Raw genomic sequence first — 18,642 nt, 5'->3', positions numbered from 1 at the left:
CAACAACAACAGCAGCAACATCAAAAACATCAACAACAACAGCAGCAACATCAACAACATCAACAGCAGCAGCAACATCAACAACATCAACAGCAGCAGCAACATCAACAACATCAACAGCAGCAGCAACATCAACAACATCAACAGCAGCAGCAACATCAACAACATCAACAGCAGCAGCAACATCAACAACATCAACAGCAGCAGCAACATCAACAACATCAACAGCAGCAGCAACATCAAAAACTTCAACAGCAGCAGCAACATCAACAACATCAACAGCAGCAGCATCACCAAGCGAGCTGGCGCCTGCGAGCGGCATCATTCGAGCGCCACGGGACGCGGAGCGCAGTTCCAGCGGCAGCGGCAAGCCTCCTCCTCCATCGCCTCTCTCACCCCGTCACCTATTCCCCGTCACCAGGACACCTGCCTCCCCTCACCTACCCCTCTCCCACCTGCCTCCCCTCACCTGCCTCCCCTCACCTACCCCTCTCTCACCTGCCTCCCCTCACCTGCCTCCCCTCACCTACCCCTCTCTCACCTGCCTCCCTCGCGTGCTCACCTCTCATTCCGCCTCCTGCCCCCTCCCCTCACCTGCGCCCCTCTCCTCCTCGTTCCCTCGGCAAATCCCTCGCCTCCTTTTCCTCCCCGCCTCTCTCCTCTGCCCTCTCCTCCCTCCCCGCACCCTCCGCTTCCCTCCTCCTCCTCCCCGCGCCTCTGGCAGGAGCCACATTCGACAGCCGAGCGCGCTGCGTAACTCTCTTCTCCTCCTCCTCGCCAATTGTCTCCTCTCCCACCCGCCTCTCCCCTCACCTGCCCGTTCGACCCGAGCCTCTCCCCTGCGAGGTCGAACTCGCCTCGCCCCAGCTGGAGCGTGCTGGGCACGTTGCTGCGACAGGATGCCGGGCACGGGCTAGCAGCAGGGAACTGGAGCAGCCGTGTGGCCACGGGGCTGGGTGCTGCAGGGGAGTTGTGGGGAGCCGGAGTCAGGGGCTGGGAGCTGAGTGACGACGACGACGACGAGACGCGGGGCGATGCGCGGCGTGGAGGCGCGGACAGAGCAGCGATGCGACCACGACAGCCTCCGGCACCATCACCCACACCACCACCAGCTGCTGCTGCGCCGGTACACGTGTGAGTGTGTGTGTGAGAGTGTGTGAGAGTGTGTGTGAGTGTGCGCGAGTGTGTGTGAGTGTGTACGAGTGTGTGTGTGTGAGTGTTTGAGTGTGAGTGTGTGTGAGAGTGTGTGTGAGTGTGTTTGTGTGTGTGTGAGTATGTGTGAGTGTGTGCGAGTGTGTGTGTGTGCGCGAGTGTGTGTGAGTGTGTGCGAGTGTGTGTGTGTGTGTATGAGTGTGTGTGAATGTGTGAGTGTGTGTGTGTGAGTGTGTGAATGTATGAATGTGTGTGTGTGTGAATGTGAGAGTGTGTGAGTGTGTGCGAGTGTGTGTGAGTGTGTGAATGTGTGTGAGTGTGTGAGTGTGTGCGAGTGTGCGTGTGTATGAGTGTGTGTGAGTGTGTGTGAATGTGTGTGTGTGTGTGTGAGTGTGTGAATGTATGAATGTGTGTGTGTGTGAATGTGAGAGTGTGTGAGTGTGTGCGAGTGTGTGTGAGTGTGTGAATGTGTGTGAGTGTGTGAGTGTGTGCGAGTGTGCGTGTGTATGAGTGTGTGTGAGTGTGTGTGAATGTGTGTGTGTGTGTGTGAGTGTGTGAATGTATGAATGTGTGTGTGTGTGAATGTGAGAGTGTGTGAGTGTGTGTGAGAGTGTGTGAGTGTGTGAATGTGTGTGTGAGTGTGTGCGAGTGTGCGTGTGTATGAGTGTGGGTGAATGTGTGAGTGTGTGTGTGTGAATGTATGAATGTGTGTGTGTGTGAATGTGAGAGTGTGTGAGTGTGTGCGAGTGTGTGTGTGTGTGAGAGTGTGTGTGAGTGTGTGAATGTGTGTGAGTGTGTGTGTGTGAGTGTGTGCGAGTGTGCGTGTGTATGAGTGTGTGTGAGTGTGTGTGAATGTGTGTGTGTGAGTGTGTGTGTGTGAGTGTGTGAATGTATGAATGTGTGTGTGAATGTGAGTGTGTGTGAGTGTGTGAATGTATGAATGTGTGTGTGAATTTGAGTGTGTGTGTGTGTGAATGTGAGTGTGTGTGTGAGTGTGTGAATGTGTGTGTGAGTGTGTGAATGTGAGTGTGTGTGAGTGTGTGTGTGTGTGAATGTGAGTGTGTGTGTGAGTGTGTGAATGTGTGTGTGAGTGTGTGAATGTGAGTGTGTGTGAGTGTGTGTGTGTGTGAATGTGAGTGTGTGTGTGAGTGTGTGAATGTGTGTGTGAGTGTGTGAATGTGAGTGTGTGTGAGTGTGTGTGTGTGTGAATGTGAGTGTGTGTGTGAGTGTGTGAATGTGTGTGTGAGTGTGTGAATGTGAGTGTGTGTGAGTGTGTGTGAATGTGAGTGTGTGTGTGAGTGTGTGAATGTGTGTGTGAGTGTGTGAATGTGAGTGTGTGTTAGTGTGTGCTTGTGCTGGAGCGGTCGCGCAGCAGTTCGGGGACTGCACCATGAACCCCGACGAGACGAGTTCGATTCTCGGTCACGGCCAACATCGGTGAAGATTAACCAGTTCTAGGCCTCCCCTAGGTCGACTCAGCCTCAAATGAGTACGTAAACACCGCCACTAGGGAGACAAAGGCGGAAGGGTGTGGTCCTGGCCACCCACCCCCTCGTGTTACCGTAGAGGTCTTCACAGGTGCTCGCTAACAGCACTTGCCCCAACAGTCTGTTCAGGCTATGCGGGGGGTCTTTGTCTTTGTCGCGAGTGTTTTATGTGGGTGTCTGTTGTGTGTTGACGTGTCGGTCTGTGTGATGGAGTGTATTGTGTCTGTGTGTCTGTGTGTTTGTTGCCGCGTGTGTGTTCTGAATGTGTGTTGACGCGTGTGTTTGTGGGGAGCGGTGGTGTAGCGGTTAGTGCGCTGCCCTACGAACCCGCCTACCAAAGTTCGATTCCCGCTCACGGCGCTAGGTCGACTCAGTCGTAAATGAGTACCTCGCGCGGTGTGTAAACATCAACCACTTGGGAGACAAAGGTTTGTCGGGCGTGGTGCTGGCCACCCACCACATTGTGTGCCGTGCCGGCGTTCGTAGGTGCTCGCTAACAGCACTTGCCCCCAACAGTCTGTTAAGGCTTTACGGGGGATCTGTGTATACGTGAGCGCATGCGTTGTGTTCAACTCGTCAATTATTTAAAAAAAATCGGCGACTCTTCAAACATCTCTCGCTTCTTCTTCTTCTTTGTGGCACGCGACTATCCCGCAGAGGCTGCGTTGAGGCAACATGTCAACAGCTGGCGGCTTCCTGCCCGAGAGCTGTCCCGGCCAGAACAACAACAACAGCAGCAGCAGCAGCAACCTGTCGCACCACCTCGCGCACAGCCACGACAGCGAGGGCGGCAAGTACGAGTCGGTGAGGCTGCCGCTCAGACAAAGGGCCGTCCGGGTTCGACACCGGATCGAGGCCTGCTTCTTCTCCACCGGCTGCGCCACGCTGGGTGTCACCATCGTGCTCATTGGCATCACGGTGACCATCATCGGCTACTGGCCCAAGTACGACCACACGGCGACCACCAATGGCTCCTCCATCCTGGCCGAAAGCAACAACAACAACAACAGCAGCAACAACAACAGCAGCAGCGTCAATAGCAGCAGCATCAATAGCAGCAGCAGCAACAGCAGCAGAGGAGAGGGCGGCAGTGGCGTCAACGACAACACCACGGGCTTGGAGGGGCAGACGAGAGGCAGCGAGGTCGTGGGCCTGCTGGATCAGCAGCTGTACCTCTACGTCGTCAAGATCCTGGGCCCGCTCACCATGGGGATCGGTATCTTCGTGTTCATCTGCGGCATCGCGGCGCTGTACGAAAACCGGGAGAAAGACATCAAGGGCGTCACGCTGCGGGACATCCAGCTGTCGGAGCAGAAGCCGCACGTGCAGACGAGCGTGAGCACCAGCAACCTGTCCCGAAGTTTCTCGAGCTGCTACGAGCAGGACACGAAGAGCCAGGAGCAGCCGGCGGAGAAGCCCACCCCGAACTTCTACATGCTCTTCCCCTGGACGGCGAGCGGGATGGGCTCGTCGGAAGATTCGGAGCGCGAGGCCGCGGCGCAGCATCACTTCAAGTTTCTCCAAGCGCCCTTCAACACGATGCTATCCACGTCGCTGCTCATCATCTCCGAGATGTGTCTCGGCAGCCCGTTCAAGAGCAAGCCCTCCGAGAAGCTGGAGATATTCCACGGCAAGTCCAGCCTCTCGTCCTCCATCACCACCCTGTCGCTGCCCATCATCAAACTCAACAACTGCGTCATCGACGACCCGGAGGAGCCGGAAGCGGGCGCCGACAAGCTGGAGGGGGCCGACCCCGAGGCGATCTCCGTGGCAGGACCTGAATTTCCGACCGCCCCGAGACTGCAATGCTCCAACACGCTCTCCCTGCCGGTCGGCGAGGACCCTCTGATCGAGAGCTACGAAGCCCGCTCGTACATGGCGAGCCTTCACAACGACGCCGCCGCCGCCGCCGCCTCCTCCTCGGCGTGCTCCAGCAAGGCCCCGGGCACCGCGCACCTCCTGCTGCCAGCCCAGCAGGACCTGTCTCCCGACCTCGGCAGGAGGTCGCACACGGTGACCATCACGGTGGGGCACGGCAAGAACTTCTACGGCTCGTCCAAAAACTGCGCGCGCTGGACGAAGGGCGGCGGGCGCGTGGACGCCGTGGACCGGCTGGCGGTGCCCGAGCCCAAGCCCAAGGCCCAGTACACGAACAAGGAGAAGCTGCTCATGATCTCCAAGTTCGCGCACAACTCCAGCTTCGACGACGACCCTTGCGACGTGCCCGGCTCGCTGGAAATGGACTTCTAAAGGCGGACGGATGAGCACCGACGGTCGATTCTCCACGACGAGACGGTCGCGCTACGTTGCCACGGTGCAACGGGTCAGCGCAGCGGACTTGCGACCCGGAGGTCGCCGCTTCGATCGGTCTCCCGGCGTGGCGGTTAAAGCAAATACCCCCTGCCTCTGTGCACCCCGCAGCGTTACGCGTGGGGTCACCACGGTTGATCGATCGGCGAGTCACATGCGGTGGGGTAAAGTGTGGGTAGTCCCACCTCTTCCGAGACGTCTGGCCAGCGTGGAAGAGTAGGCCAAAATTCCCTCCAGCGGCGGCTCTTCTACTTTCCCTCGAGCAAAGGCCCTTCCGCCAGCAATGGTGAGAGCGAGCAATTGCAGGGCTACGCCTTTAACCTTTTGATGAGAGATTTTACTTGACTGAAAAAATACATTTATGTACATTATGAAGATAGCGTTTATATATAAATGTCTCAACTCAAGCAGTACCAATACTTTGTAACACAATTTGTACATTTCCGGTGCGTGGGGTCTGTAACTTAAAACCGGGCACTGCATCACAAGGGATATGTTTGTAACTGCCACCGTCATATTTTTTGTATATCTTGACCGCCAGTATTTGAGAACGCAGCACTTGAGTGGCGGTGACATTAGACTAATGCACCGTTAGCGACACATTTTGTGATTGGGAATTTTGTACCGCGATTATTGTAACAGCCGATATTAACGGCGCATGTTTAGATTTCTGTAAGTGAAGTTTTCCGTGGGAGGTTTGTACATTTCGGTACGATTGGACATTTTGTTCAGCCAACTACTCCTCTTGACGAGACGACATGGCACCAGTTGGGTTAAACATTAACGTGATTGACACGGGCCCCCTCCGGCCCGTAGGCTCCCGGTGCAGCTGCACCGCTTGCACACTCAATATCTAGGCCACTGCTAAAAGCCGTTCGGACGCAGCTGCCGATGAAAGGCACTCACAGGGTGGCTCGCGTTTGTTTTCCCAACAGCTGAGCGATGACCTGTGACAGTAACATCTGCATCCACGTGCACAAGCGTCCGTCATCTTAAAACTGTATTCTCTTCACGTTTTGGGTTTCTCTCCGCACCACCTCTCCCCCCCCCCCCCCCCCCCGAGTGCGAATCGCCGTGCTCACTCGAGTCGGCGGACAGCGCTGCGCTGTGAGAGGGTTAACGCTATTTGCTACGAAACGTGAACAGTAATCGAGCATAATTACATAAACTCGTGTAATCGCATCTCGTGGGCACTGAATAATTCATGTCGCCCAAAGTGAATGCTTTTCATCGCCGCATGCTTCATTAGTTCACGTAATAAATGCGACCTTTACGGCGATCTTTACGCACCCTGCGAGCCACAGTGCTTCTTCGTAAGCACCAACAGTTCTTTGTGCGGCAGCGCACCGCAAGGCCTGTTTTTTGTTTCCATTTTGTACGTTGTAAATAAAAGGAAGCCCTCTCCTACCAAAATCGATTCCCATTCATCGCTGATGCGATGCGGCAGCAGCAGCAGAAACTCAAACGAGTGCGCCTTTAGGTGCTCGAGAGAGGCAGGGTAAATATGGATTTGGTGTCGTAAACATGGGTAGAGAATTCGCGAGAAACGGCATCCCACCCCTGCCCCTACCGGAGACATCAACCCACGTTCTCACAGTGAGGCAGCGGCATCTGCTCACCACGGCGCTTAAGAGGAACGGTGAGGGTCGTCGTGAAGCCGCGGCCCCCCCACCCCACCAACGACCCCCACCACAGCCCAAGGCTGTATCCGGAGGAAGGGTCGGGGCCTACAGAGGAAGGGTCGGGGCGTACAAGGGCTGTCGACTTCGCTGCTGACTTCAGAATAGAAGCACAGAACCAAAAGACGCGTGCGGCACGCGGCAGCAGCGCAGTTTTAGTGTCGCAGACGCGACCACAGGCCGACCACTCAGCGCTGTGCTCCGCTCTGGAGCGTAAGCCACATCGTCACATTCACCGATTTTCAACCCAGACGAGCGCGTGAACGGAGGAGGCTGTCGAACATGGGAGCGGGCTACCCGGCGTGTTTTTCAGCTCTCGCCACGTGCTGTTTCGGCGACGACATCTGACGTTTTAGCATCCACGTGCTTCCCAGCACTCGGGAGAAAAACGTCGGACTTCGTGTCGAAGCAACGCGACACAAAAACCAGATCGGAGAGCTGCGCTACCGGCACGGCGCAACCGAGAAAACCTTCGCAGAGAGGGGGGCGGTTGGAGGGAGAGAGTTCAACCTCCGTCTAGAGCAGCTCCTCCCAATGCCACCATTCAGGCGCCTCCACTCAACGACCCTCCAGCTGTCTGTCATCACTGCACTGGCACAGGACCCATTCCTCATTGCTGAGTTCACGCGTTTATCCGCTTGCTGGGTTTTTTTCCTCCTCTCGTGGAAACATTTGGTAATCGCTAGCAGCTGCGCCGACCGCCAGGGGCTGAAAAACTCTAACGACACCTCCCGCTCAAACTGCATCGATGTTGACAGCTCCCACCAACGCAGTAGTCTGGCGCTGAAATGCCACAATTTATATGTCGCGTGGCAATGCAAAGGGTTTGGCCTCGACCACCAGCAAACGGAATGTTATTGACGCACACACACCACACATGGACGAGACCAACGCAATGCCCCGTTTGCAGGAATAATGAATACAGATGCAGACCACTTGTGCTGTGGTTTCATTAGTGGAAGCTTACAGCAGAGCGGTTAACATCCGTCGTCGTCGTCAACCACGGTCACTCCACTGCTGGATGAAGACCTCCCTAAGCCGCTGCCGCCACCGCCATCTCTCGCAATCCTGCTGCGATGTAATAATCCACCTAGCACCTGCGCACGAGCCGATTTCACCGCTCGGTCTCCCAGGGGTTGGTGTTGCTTCCGTCCGTATCCCATCCCTGAGCTACCACTCTGTCGTTCGTCCTGACCACCACGAGCCCTGCCCAAGCCCTCTCAGCCTTGATCCTGACCCTTCGGATGCCGCCGTTAACCCGCCTGCATTCTCTCATCCCGTCTCTCGATGTGCACATTCCAAGCATGCACCTTCTCGACGCTTCGCGCTATTCAGATTCTCTTCCATTTTTAATTGTGGATGACCCAAGTTTAGTGAACCATGTCACAGCAGGTAGTGCGCTTGCTTCCACGCATTCAAACACACCGCAGGTGGTCTGCATGCGTATTCGCACCCGCAAGCAGTGTGGGGGGGAGGTGTTTTTCTCTAGTAAAGTGTGTGTGTGTTATTGTATCTGCTCAGATTGTGCAGATACAATGAACGGCCGTAGTGCCGGGTGGGCTAAAACCCAGCGAGTTTGCACAGTGGGGAGCACAGGTGGTGCAACTGTCAGTCATCTCAGTCAGTCAACCGATAACACCTGGGTCTGCACCGTGACTGACCTCATGGCGACGAGCCTTCCACATTTCCCATGGCCTCAAAGTGCACCTAGCCTGGCACAGACGCTTTGGTGATGTTACCGTCACTTAGTGGAGAATGACGGCTGCTGCTGCTGGTTTTTTATTTATCGCACACGTTGAACGAAGCCAAACCTGGCGAATAAAGAAGCAGAGTGCACGTGGCGTGTTTTAATTTGTGGACGGATACCCTCCCTGCCGTGACAGAGAGTAAAGAAGCGCGCCCATTAGCGGACGACTGAAAAGTGCGTAAAAAAGCAACGGAGCGACGCAACGCTGGGGATTTTTTATTTGTGGAATCGTTGCACGGTACTCGGTGATTTTTTTTTCTTCTTCTGTGAAATGTGTGGCGGGTGCGTCGATGTCATCGTGTATCCCCGCCTCGACAATTACCCCACTTACACCGCTAGGCTCAGCACGCGATAGGGGAGCGTTTATTAAATCCTCACACAATACGCACTTGTAAAGCTTGTAACCCTAACTTTCAACGCGCACTTAATCGGCAATTCTTACTAATTGCACGCTGAGCATTACAAAACTACATTCCGGCCTATGTCAATACACCACGAAGGCTTCCTGGGACTGCAGACAAGCCCCTTTTCCTCGGGGTGCCGCTTACAAAGCTCCCAAAAGAGCCCCCTTCCTCGGGGTCCCTGCTGACAAAGCTCCCAAGCGAGCCCCCTTTTTCTTCCAAAGTCGCACGAGTCACGGTCGATCTGCTGCAGCCACGAGGCTTTGGCCTCCTGCTCCTCCTCCACGCACGACGTCCCGCAGCTCTGGGAACCCGGAGGGCAGCGTCAGCCAAGGGGAAGCGAGGCGCCGCGTGGCCACGGTGCCGTTGTCGGCGTTCACGTGCCGCGCAGGTCGCAAGCCTCGTCTGGGTGCCCCGCAGTAGCAGCCTCAGGTTAGACGCAAAGTCCTTCCCGGCGGCGACGCAAGATTCTGCAGAGGCCTGGCAGCAAAGGAGTCTGCGCGTGCGTCCGCGTGTCGGCTCGGTCACGCACGGTTCCTTGCACGGCTCTCTTTATACTCCCCGTATCATTAGCGGAAAGCGTCGCACTGATTTCTCAGCATGTCTGTCCCTCGACACCAAACGACCATTCACGCCTCTAATGCAGCTCTGCAGGACGATCTTTCACAGCCGCCTCCTCCGTGATTCCCCACTGCTATATTAGGCGCGTCTGCCGCTCGCAGCGACCGTCTCGGAGATGAATGCAACGTCCTCCGTGGCCCGGCAAAACTGCTTTAAAAAGGCGACGGTCGTGCCGGAAGGTGCACCGCTAATGAGTAGTTCCCATGCCTCGGTAGCCAAGCGTAATAATTAGCTGCTTAACCCATCGGACGCATTTTTTAAGAACATATATTTCAGCTGAAAACACTTTTCATGATCGCGTCTCTCACCAGACTCTCCATCTTGCATGAATCGTAGTCGTGAGGGCAAAGGTCAACTCTTTATGACGCCACTAAAATCACTCGGATTGTCAGTGCTGTACCGTCGTGTGATTTTTTTCCCACGTCGGGAGGAATTCTAAGCAGCAGAAACAAAACGACGACATCCGCATCATCCAGTGTGGACCAGAGCGTTGCGGAATCCCCAATTAGATTCTTACCAACTCTCAAGGCACGTGCGTAAAACAACACATCACGTTAATAGGACCTCATTAAACTGTTGCTGAGCCTGCGTTTTATTTATACATTTCAGAGGCTTCTGCTGGGAGAATATAAAACGACTTGCCAACGAGCATGAATCTAATTTGCTGTTCTTTCAGTTCCCAAGGGGGACGGCCTTGTTTTTAAAAATCATGATAATTTCTGAATAACTGTGTATTTGAAGACTTGAAGACTTGGCAGAAGTGAGATATTATAATTGCTCTACGTGGAGACTTTTGTTAAGGGTATCTTAAATAACCACTCTCAAGTTCAGTTCCAATCCCTCGTTATTTTCCCAACGTTATCTCGATTGTGCTCTAGGCATCTCAAGTCATGAGCCAAAGAAGCTATTGAAATGAAACTATTAAAAAAATGTGTTTAAATAAACTATTTTATTTTACCAGGTAAGGCCTGCTGAGCTGTACAGCTCTTTTTCAGAAGCGACCTGGCCACAAATGATAGCTCAACGAAGTGGCTTATCATGTGGACATTTATAGCAGCCAATTACTCTAAATAGACTCACACAGAAACACATAGGCTCACAAAGAGCCCCATAGAGTCGAATGGAGATCCATAGATTAGAGAGGCTATGGAGATGCCACCGGTGCAAAGCAGAGGGAGTAGAGAGAGAAATGGGAGGATGCAGTGGCGTGAGATACGAGAGTGGCCGTGATGAAAGAAGAGACACAGAGTAGAAACTCATGGAGAGATGAGATCCCAGCAGCCAAACCCGTGCAATCGTGGAACGATTGGGTGAGAAAAGACAACGTCCTGCCACACATGTCCTGAGCGGTCTCACGGTGGTGAGAGATGTGGGGACCCTGCTTCAGGCCAACACAACTGCACATAGACGCACGGACAGGTCATGCAGCTACTGCACGGCAGTCAGATTCGTGGCGTGGACGGGAATTCCACAGTGAGGTTCGCCCCAGCAGTCATCCTGGGTGACGGCACTGAATCTGCTCATGCCAGAGCCTAACGAAATGCCACCACATGAAGCGGTAACGATTGCCAACCGCCTGTGAGTGTGTACCGACCCACGGCGTGTCCCACGGGAATGCCGCAGCCTGGACAGATATAGCCTCACTGGCAGTGTGTGTGCTTTATTGCCAGATAATAAACAGGATAATAAACATCCTCAATTGACCAACATCGATGAACACGTAGCAGGCTGCAGCATTGATTACACTGCCAAGGCTGCTGCTTATCCCCACGGTGTCGGTGTGTGTATGCCAGGTGAGATTGATGGTATTGTAACCCGAGCAATCACAAGTTGAAATCCTCATCACCATCATCCTGTTAAGTGCCACTTTGTCTAAAGCTGCCACATTTATGTGAGGGTTCAACCAGGACTCATGGTGAGTTGGAAGCCCCTCCGTCAGTCAGCCCCACCCACTTCTAGACAGCCCCGCCCACTCAACCACGAGCACTGCAAACACATTGAGGGGGCCACCTCCTCCATACCTGACATTGGCTCTGTTCACGACTCAGGTAGCCCCACCCACTACACAGGTAGCTCCACCCACTACGCAGGTAGCCCCACCCACTATGCAGGTAGCCCCACCCACCACGCAGGTAGCCCCACCCACTTTTCAGGTAGCCCCACCCACCACGCAGGTAGCCCCACCCACCACGCAGGTAGCCCCACCCACTATTCAGGCAGCCCCTCCCACTACGCAGGTAGCCCCTCCCACTACGCAGGTGGCCCCGCCCATTACTCCGGTAGTCAGGAACGTGGCCAAAACATTTTAGTTTGGGAACAAAAATCCTGCTTTTTCTTTTTTCAAAGTACCATCCCGCCAACAGCGACCGTCCTGGCCAGACACCGCAGCGTGGTGGCTTTAACTGTGCAGGGAAGTCAACGGCTGAATGCGTTATGGACAGAAGAAAGAGGCTTTATCGCCGAATAGGGATTTGGCATCACTGGCTCAGGGCCGTGAGAAGAGACGAGAGATGAGCACCGTTCCCTCTTGCTGATTTGCGCGGGGAGGCTATTTGACGTTGACGTTGTTTTCTGAACGCTGCTAAGCCTCTCGTAAAAATACACCAGAGCTCAGCTCGCGGCATTAAATATTTATGAGCACATAAAACCAGAAACGCACATCTCGAGCGAAGGAATCCACCGCATCCCGGGTGCACGCTGGCAGCACACCGCGTTCCGAGAACGCTGCATTTGTTTTGGACAATCCTGGTCGTAAGTTTGGATGGTGCCAAGCTCATGAAATCGTTGCAGAACACCTCAACCCGGGGAGCTACAGGACGGTGGGGACACATTGACGAAAGCCACGGGGCCGTCCTGGCTTTGGTCGTCTGGAGGGGCCCTTTTGGACTCGTGGCGAGGCCCAACGGGGACTTGCGAGGAGAGGAGTAAAGAGGGCGATGCAGCGGCGCACTCATCGTTGTGGTCGTCACCTTCGCAGCTCACCCAGTCGCATGAAGTCGGAGTCAATGGCAAAAGAATATCTACACTGGTGACCGAACTTTGCGCATGAAAGGTTTAAAGCTTGCAATTCCAAAGCTTTAGAAATATACAAGCGAACTGAAACGTTGAAACGAATGTTATTGAGGGGTTATTTTTTTGCGTGATTCTGTTCCGATTGTGCTATCGGGATCGTTCCATGGGAACCATGGCAACCAGAATCCATTCGGCACTCTCAACGAGTGGTGGTTCTCGCGTCACGGAGATTGTCCACGGGACTTCTCCCAAACAGCACATTCGAGTGGCCCTCTCGCTCTCTCTCCTTCCTCACAATCTCGGCTTACACCTTCTCACTCATCGTTGCATCACAGTCAAATATTTTACTTTGCGGAGATGGACTTTAAGCCACATTAAGCAAACAAATAATTTATAATTGTAATTGTGTGTGTCCGTTCACGAGTGATCGGAGTGAGATTATCAAATCGCTACACTTGAAATCCCGATGCTACCACGTGTGGCTGCCCAGATGTCATGGTCTCAGAGATGCCGGCTCTACGCCCTGACCCCTGAGTCACCCTGCCACCTTGGAAGATCATTATTGGGTTCTCAGGAAACAAAGGGACAATGGCGTGCTGCTGCTGACAATCATTAAACCCCATCTCGAGCTCCACCACTCCGCTATTGTCAGATGAACGAGCTCAAACTTTAACAAAGGACGGGTGTCTACAGCCAACATTTAACAGATATAGAGACGCAGGTGAATAGAATGTACTTGTACGTATATTGGCTGTCGTCATTCTTCGTGAACACTGTCACTTTACCCAGACGAATGAGCTTATGGATCGTTCCTTCACGCCGCGTCAAACGGGTGCAGCGGCAAACAAAGCGCGATCCACTCTCACACCGCACCCTGCACCGCACGGTACTCCGCACACCGCACCCCACACACTGCACGGCACAACCACACTGCACCACGAGACGCACCGGACCTCGAGTTGCACCGCACACTGCACACCGCACACTGCACGCCGCACACCACACAATGCACACCACACACACACAGCACACACCACACACTGCACACCACACACTGCACACCACACGCCGCACACTGCACACCACACAATGCACACCACACACCACACACCGCACACTGCACACCACACAATGCACACCACACACCGCACACTCCACACTGCACACCACACACTGCACATCCACACACCACACACCGCACACTGCACACCACACAATGCACACCACACACCGCACACTCCACACTGCACACCACACAATGCACACCACACCGCACACCACACACTGCACCCCACACAATGCACACCACACAATTCACACTGAACAATGCACACCACACAATGCACACTACACACCACTCAATGCACACCACACACTGCACACCACACACTACACACCACACACCACACCCCGCACACTGCACACCACACACCGCACACTGCACACCACACACCACACACTGCACACCACACAATGCACACCACACACTGCACACCACACACTGCACACCACACACCACACACTGCACACCACACACCACACACTGCACACCACACACCGCACACTGCACACCACACAATGCACACCACACACTGCACACCACACACTGCACACCACACACTGCACACCACACACTGCACACCACACACTACACACCACACACCACACCCCGCACATTGCACACCACACACCGCACACTGCACACCACACACCACACACCGCACACCACACAATGCACACCACACACTGCACACCACACACTGCACACCACACACTGCACACCACACACTGCACACCACACACTGCACACCACACACCGCACCGTGCACCGCGAGGCGCGCCGTGCCGCGTGCGCGCGCGTGCCACAAGCGACAGCCACGGCAGCCAATCGGCGTGCACCACCCCGTGCGTCATGCGTCTCAACAGACAAAGATTCCCCGTATAGCCTTGACCAGACTGTAGGGGCAAGTGCTGTTAGTGAGCAGCACCGATGAAGGCCTGCACGGCACACGAGGGGGTGGGTGGCCAGCCCCACGCATGGCCGCCTTTGTCTCCCCAGTGGCGATGTTTACTACACACCGTACCAGGTACTAATTTGAGGCTGAGTCGACCTAGGGGAGGCCCAAGACCGGTTCAGATCATCGTCACTGGTGTTGGCCGTGAGCGGAAATCGAACTCGTGTCGCCGGGTTCGTAGCGCAGTGCGCTAACCATTGCGCCACCGCTCTGTCCAATTACACATTCTGACACGCGCACATACAATCTGGGAGCCTGTGACGCGCCGGACAGCCGCCGAGGGGTCAACAGGCTCGGTGTGTACGCTGACACAGATGCACGCGTGCGGCATTTAAGGAGGGGTGTATTAACATTGTATCCGTAGCAAACGGAACGTTTCATAAAAAACGAGAAATGCTGCATCGCGTGTTCCTCTGGCGAGATGCTGGTGTCCAGGCAGATGAGACCGCCTCTGACAACCGCTCTGTGTGGGTCAGTGTCAGACCAGCTGTGGTCTGTGTGTGCGTCGTAGCGCCACGCGTGCCTCTGCGTGGGGAGCGGTAGCGCTACGCTGCGCTACGAACTCGGCCACCCGAGTTCGATTCCCGCTCACCAGTGACGATTATCTGAACCCGGTCCTGGGTCTCCCCTAGGTCGACTCAGCCTCAAATGAGTACCTGGTGCGGTGTGTAAACATCGCCGTTCGGGAGACAAAGGCGGCCGGGCTTGGTGATGGTCGTGCCGGCCTTCATAGGTTATTTCCCCAACAGTCTGTTAAGGCTATACGGGGGGTCGTTGTCGTCGTGGTTAACACTACGTGTCTGTGTGGGGAGCGGTAGCATCGTGGTTAGCGCACTCCGCTTCTACAAACTGCCTCAGTTAGATCCCTGGCCCAGGCTAAACATCAGTGGTATCTGAACCGGTCCTGAGTCACCTAGGTCGACTCAGCCTCAAATGAGGATCTGGTGCGGTGTGTAAACGTGAGTCCTGGCGCAGGGAAAGGCAGCTCTGCGTGGCACTTGCCTCAAGAGCCTGAGTCGGCTATACAGGAGATCTTTGTCTCTATGTGTTCAGTGTGTACGCCTGAGTGCACGTGTTTGGGGTCTCTGTGCTGTGCATCTGCACATGCATACAGTGCCTGTGTCTGTACTGTGTGCGTTGTGTGCGCCCTTGCTCCAACAGCCTGGGTAGCCTGTACGGGGGATCTTTGTCTGTTTGCGCCGAGCAGCCGTGTGGCAACACCACACAATAGACACATCGCGGCTCCGATGCACGGCGAACGTCGCGTCTCCGACCCAATTAGGCGGATTTGTGAATATCTGCTGGGAATGACCATGCACAACGAACCACCCACACTGGGTGCGGGTCGTCAGTTTGCCATATTGTGACGGTCGGATATGCGACGTTGCATTGTCCACAATCTGCTTGACGTTAGCATTGCTCTCAGCGTTTGTTTCCCCCCCTCTCTCTCCGCCCGTCTCATTTTCTATCCCACTCACATCCGCTGCCTCCACCTGCCGCTGCTGTTCACGGTTATCACTCCTCCCTGACAAGACAACAAAGGACATCAGCCTCCGAAACCCTGCGAAACAAAACAGCAGCTGCGTGCCGTGTGCACGCGACCCGTGACCCTGCACTGGCCGTGGTCAAAGCCAGCGCGATGCCTTCTCGCTCGTACGAGCACCAGAGGCATTGGTGGGTGCTCACCTCCAGTTTCTTGCTATGAACCGGCGGTGGAAATGCCACATTTCTATGACGTGGGCGAGTCTATCCATAGGACAACCACTGCTGACTTCCCCCAACCAAAAGACACTCCGTGTTATCTACTCCCGGAAGGAATGATGGGGCTAGTCAACCGCCACCCCAACCCATCCCACCCTCACCTGGATTTGAACTCACAACCTTCAGATTGCGAGCCGCTCACGAGACCGCTGAGCCGCCATCTGGCCCTGGGCGTTTGGCAGTGGTGCACGAACACAAACAACATCATTGGAACCTCCTTTGCCAGTAGCAAAATATGATAATTGTTTTTTTTATCCTTTTATCTGGCAACAAAACTGTCTTTGAGTTGTGCGCCTTTTGGCGTCATCTGGTCCAACGCCTTGTGAGACTAGGCTCTAAGAAAAGCTGTCTCAGGTGTGGACCAATCAATTTCAAGGACAGTGAATACATTATCAGAGTTTGTGTTTTGTTTAGCACATGACTCCTTGTAAAAAAGGTGTCAGTTTTGTTTCCAGATAAAAGGGTCAAAAAACAATTATCAAACAACATCTCAGCGCAACGGTCAACAGCACTTGCCTAAGCACAAAGGTAAAACAGAGTATGTGACATTACGAGCCCTTCTTCATCGCCAAGAGGCCCTCTCCGTCATTTAATTATGTATCCCGTCGGGCGCTGGAGGTGTGTCCAAGCGAGTTGTTGGACTTGTGCACCGCAGCGCTGCAGTGATTCAGTGCTTTCATCCCCGCTAATCCCATCAGCGCCCCGTCTCCCAGGAGAACCGGGCACCTCTGGCAAGATCATTAAATGCGAACACAAACAAAACGAACGTGACTAATGGGGGGGGGGGGGGAGGTGCGCTTTCAAATTCGCCTATACCAAGGGGAGATATTCTTCTGTCGAGTAGAAAACACGCAAATACGTCGCGTTGGTGAAATGCAACGAAGCCGTGGCGCGCACGTCGCAACCAGCACGGAGAGTCGTGCACACGCACGGCTTCTGTGATGGTGCCCAGCACTGTCTTCAGAAGTGCGCGTCTTTAGCTAGGGGGCACGGCAGCGTTCGCGGCAGGGATGCTGAAGGCCGCGGCGAGAGGACGGGCACCGTTAGCGGCTCTGACGGGCGGCGAGGGCACCGCTGTGAGTAGTGTGGCCCGGCTCCTCTTGGGTCGGTCGCTAACAGCAACACAACTTGACACTGAAGTCCCGTTCATATTGGATCATCGTTACGAGAAAAATCATGTGCCCTCCCCCCGCCCCGCCCCGACTTCAGACGGACGGGCAGAAGAGCCGCATGGACACTTTGAACCCGAGTTGGAGAACGATCATTAATGGCCCGAGGGTTGAATTCCCAGGGCGACATTTGACAGCACGTACTGGCGAGTGCGAACTTCCTCTCACCACACCGCAAGCTATATGGCCTTTCTCGACGAGGCGCTCGTGAGCAAAGTCGCATTATTCCTTTACTTGACACTTCAATTTCATTATTTCGGCCTTCGTACAGCGGTGTGCGGGCGGGCGCCGTGGGACGAGGCCATCGCTGGGCAGCGGGTATCCCCCCCCCCCCCCGCCGCTCCCTCGCGCTGCCACCGTGGCGCGTCCTGGAATTTTCCGCAGACGCGCAAGAGTCGAACTCATTTGGCGAAGATCCCCGTCTCGAGCCGCGCGCGCTCGGGATGATCACCGAGCACTGAACGGCGGCGCGGGGGAGCCCAGGGCGTCCGGGTTGTACAGCGAACGGCGTCTGCGGCGACGGTGGCGGCGTCTGCGACTAAACCGCTGGACGCGGCCACCATCGCTAATGACTCCCCGTGCCTCCGTGCGTCACGAGGCACGCCGTGAAAAAACTAATTACAAACCGGCGCCTCCCACTCAGCACCTTGGCTGGGTCGACGTGTCCACGCGTCTCTTCCCCAAGCACTCGTGTCCCGATAATCATCGTAAGCCATGATCCATCCATTGCTGGATGAAAACCTCCCTCCACCTGCCCCCCCCCCCCCCAAGACCGTCGCTGAGAGGGACGATTAACCAATTCTGACGCTCCCCGTGAGCGATGAGGCGTTCACGAGACAAACGCGGCGCTGTCGGCGTGCGCGCGGCACGCTGCCAACTCCCGAGAGAGAGGAGCTTTCGCAAGAACAACTTCATCGAGTGGGAGCAACAGCAACAACAACAGAGGTTAACGGATGTTTGGCTCACCGTGGAAGCCACCTTCAAATTTCACATTTTCTCTTATGTAACGCCCTAATTGCCTTCATTTAAATTACCGCGATTCACCAAGACGTCTCTTACCTCCCACCCCAAACCCCGTGATTGACTGTTACATTTTCGAGAATGCGGTGAATGTGATGGGAGCGCTGAACACGTGTTAACCCCGCGGGGATAGTTTCAAGATTCGCCGAGATGCATCAATTTAAATCTTTTGACTAATGTTGCAATTGAGTTGTTTTTAATTCGCAGCTTCTCATCGATCCGTGGGGGACCCGTCGGTTCCCTCGTGGGCAGAACGTCGACAAGGTGA

At 54.9% G+C, this 18,642-nt stretch overlaps 1 protein-coding gene across 2 annotated transcripts; it reads left to right on the top strand.

The window, feature by feature from the left end:
- The first annotated feature begins 996 nt into the window (after window positions 1-996).
- LOC144938574 (transmembrane protein 200A-like) lies at window positions 997-8,647 on the top strand. Of its 2 annotated transcripts, none has more exons than XM_078866524.1 (2): window positions 997-1,126; window positions 3,297-8,641. In XM_078866524.1, the coding sequence occupies exon 2, from the start codon at window positions 3,315-3,317 to the stop codon at window positions 4,887-4,889; it is 1,575 nt and encodes a 524-aa protein (XP_078722650.1). In that variant the 5' UTR covers window positions 997-1,126; window positions 3,297-3,314; the 3' UTR covers window positions 4,890-8,641. The 2 variants fall into 2 exon arrangements, with proteins under 2 accessions (XP_078722650.1, XP_078722651.1); XM_078866525.1 differs by having other exon boundaries at window positions 1,050-1,134; window positions 3,297-8,647.
- The last annotated feature ends 9,995 nt before the right edge of the window (window positions 8,648-18,642 follow it).

Source organism: Lampetra fluviatilis, chromosome 22 (genome assembly GCF_964198595.1).
Source record: "Lampetra fluviatilis chromosome 22, kcLamFluv1.1, whole genome shotgun sequence".
Classification (NCBI taxonomy): domain Eukaryota; kingdom Metazoa; phylum Chordata; class Hyperoartia; order Petromyzontiformes; family Petromyzontidae; genus Lampetra; species Lampetra fluviatilis.
The sequence above is the reverse complement of the archived record's forward strand: the minus strand, read 5'-3'. Positions and strand labels throughout refer to the sequence as shown.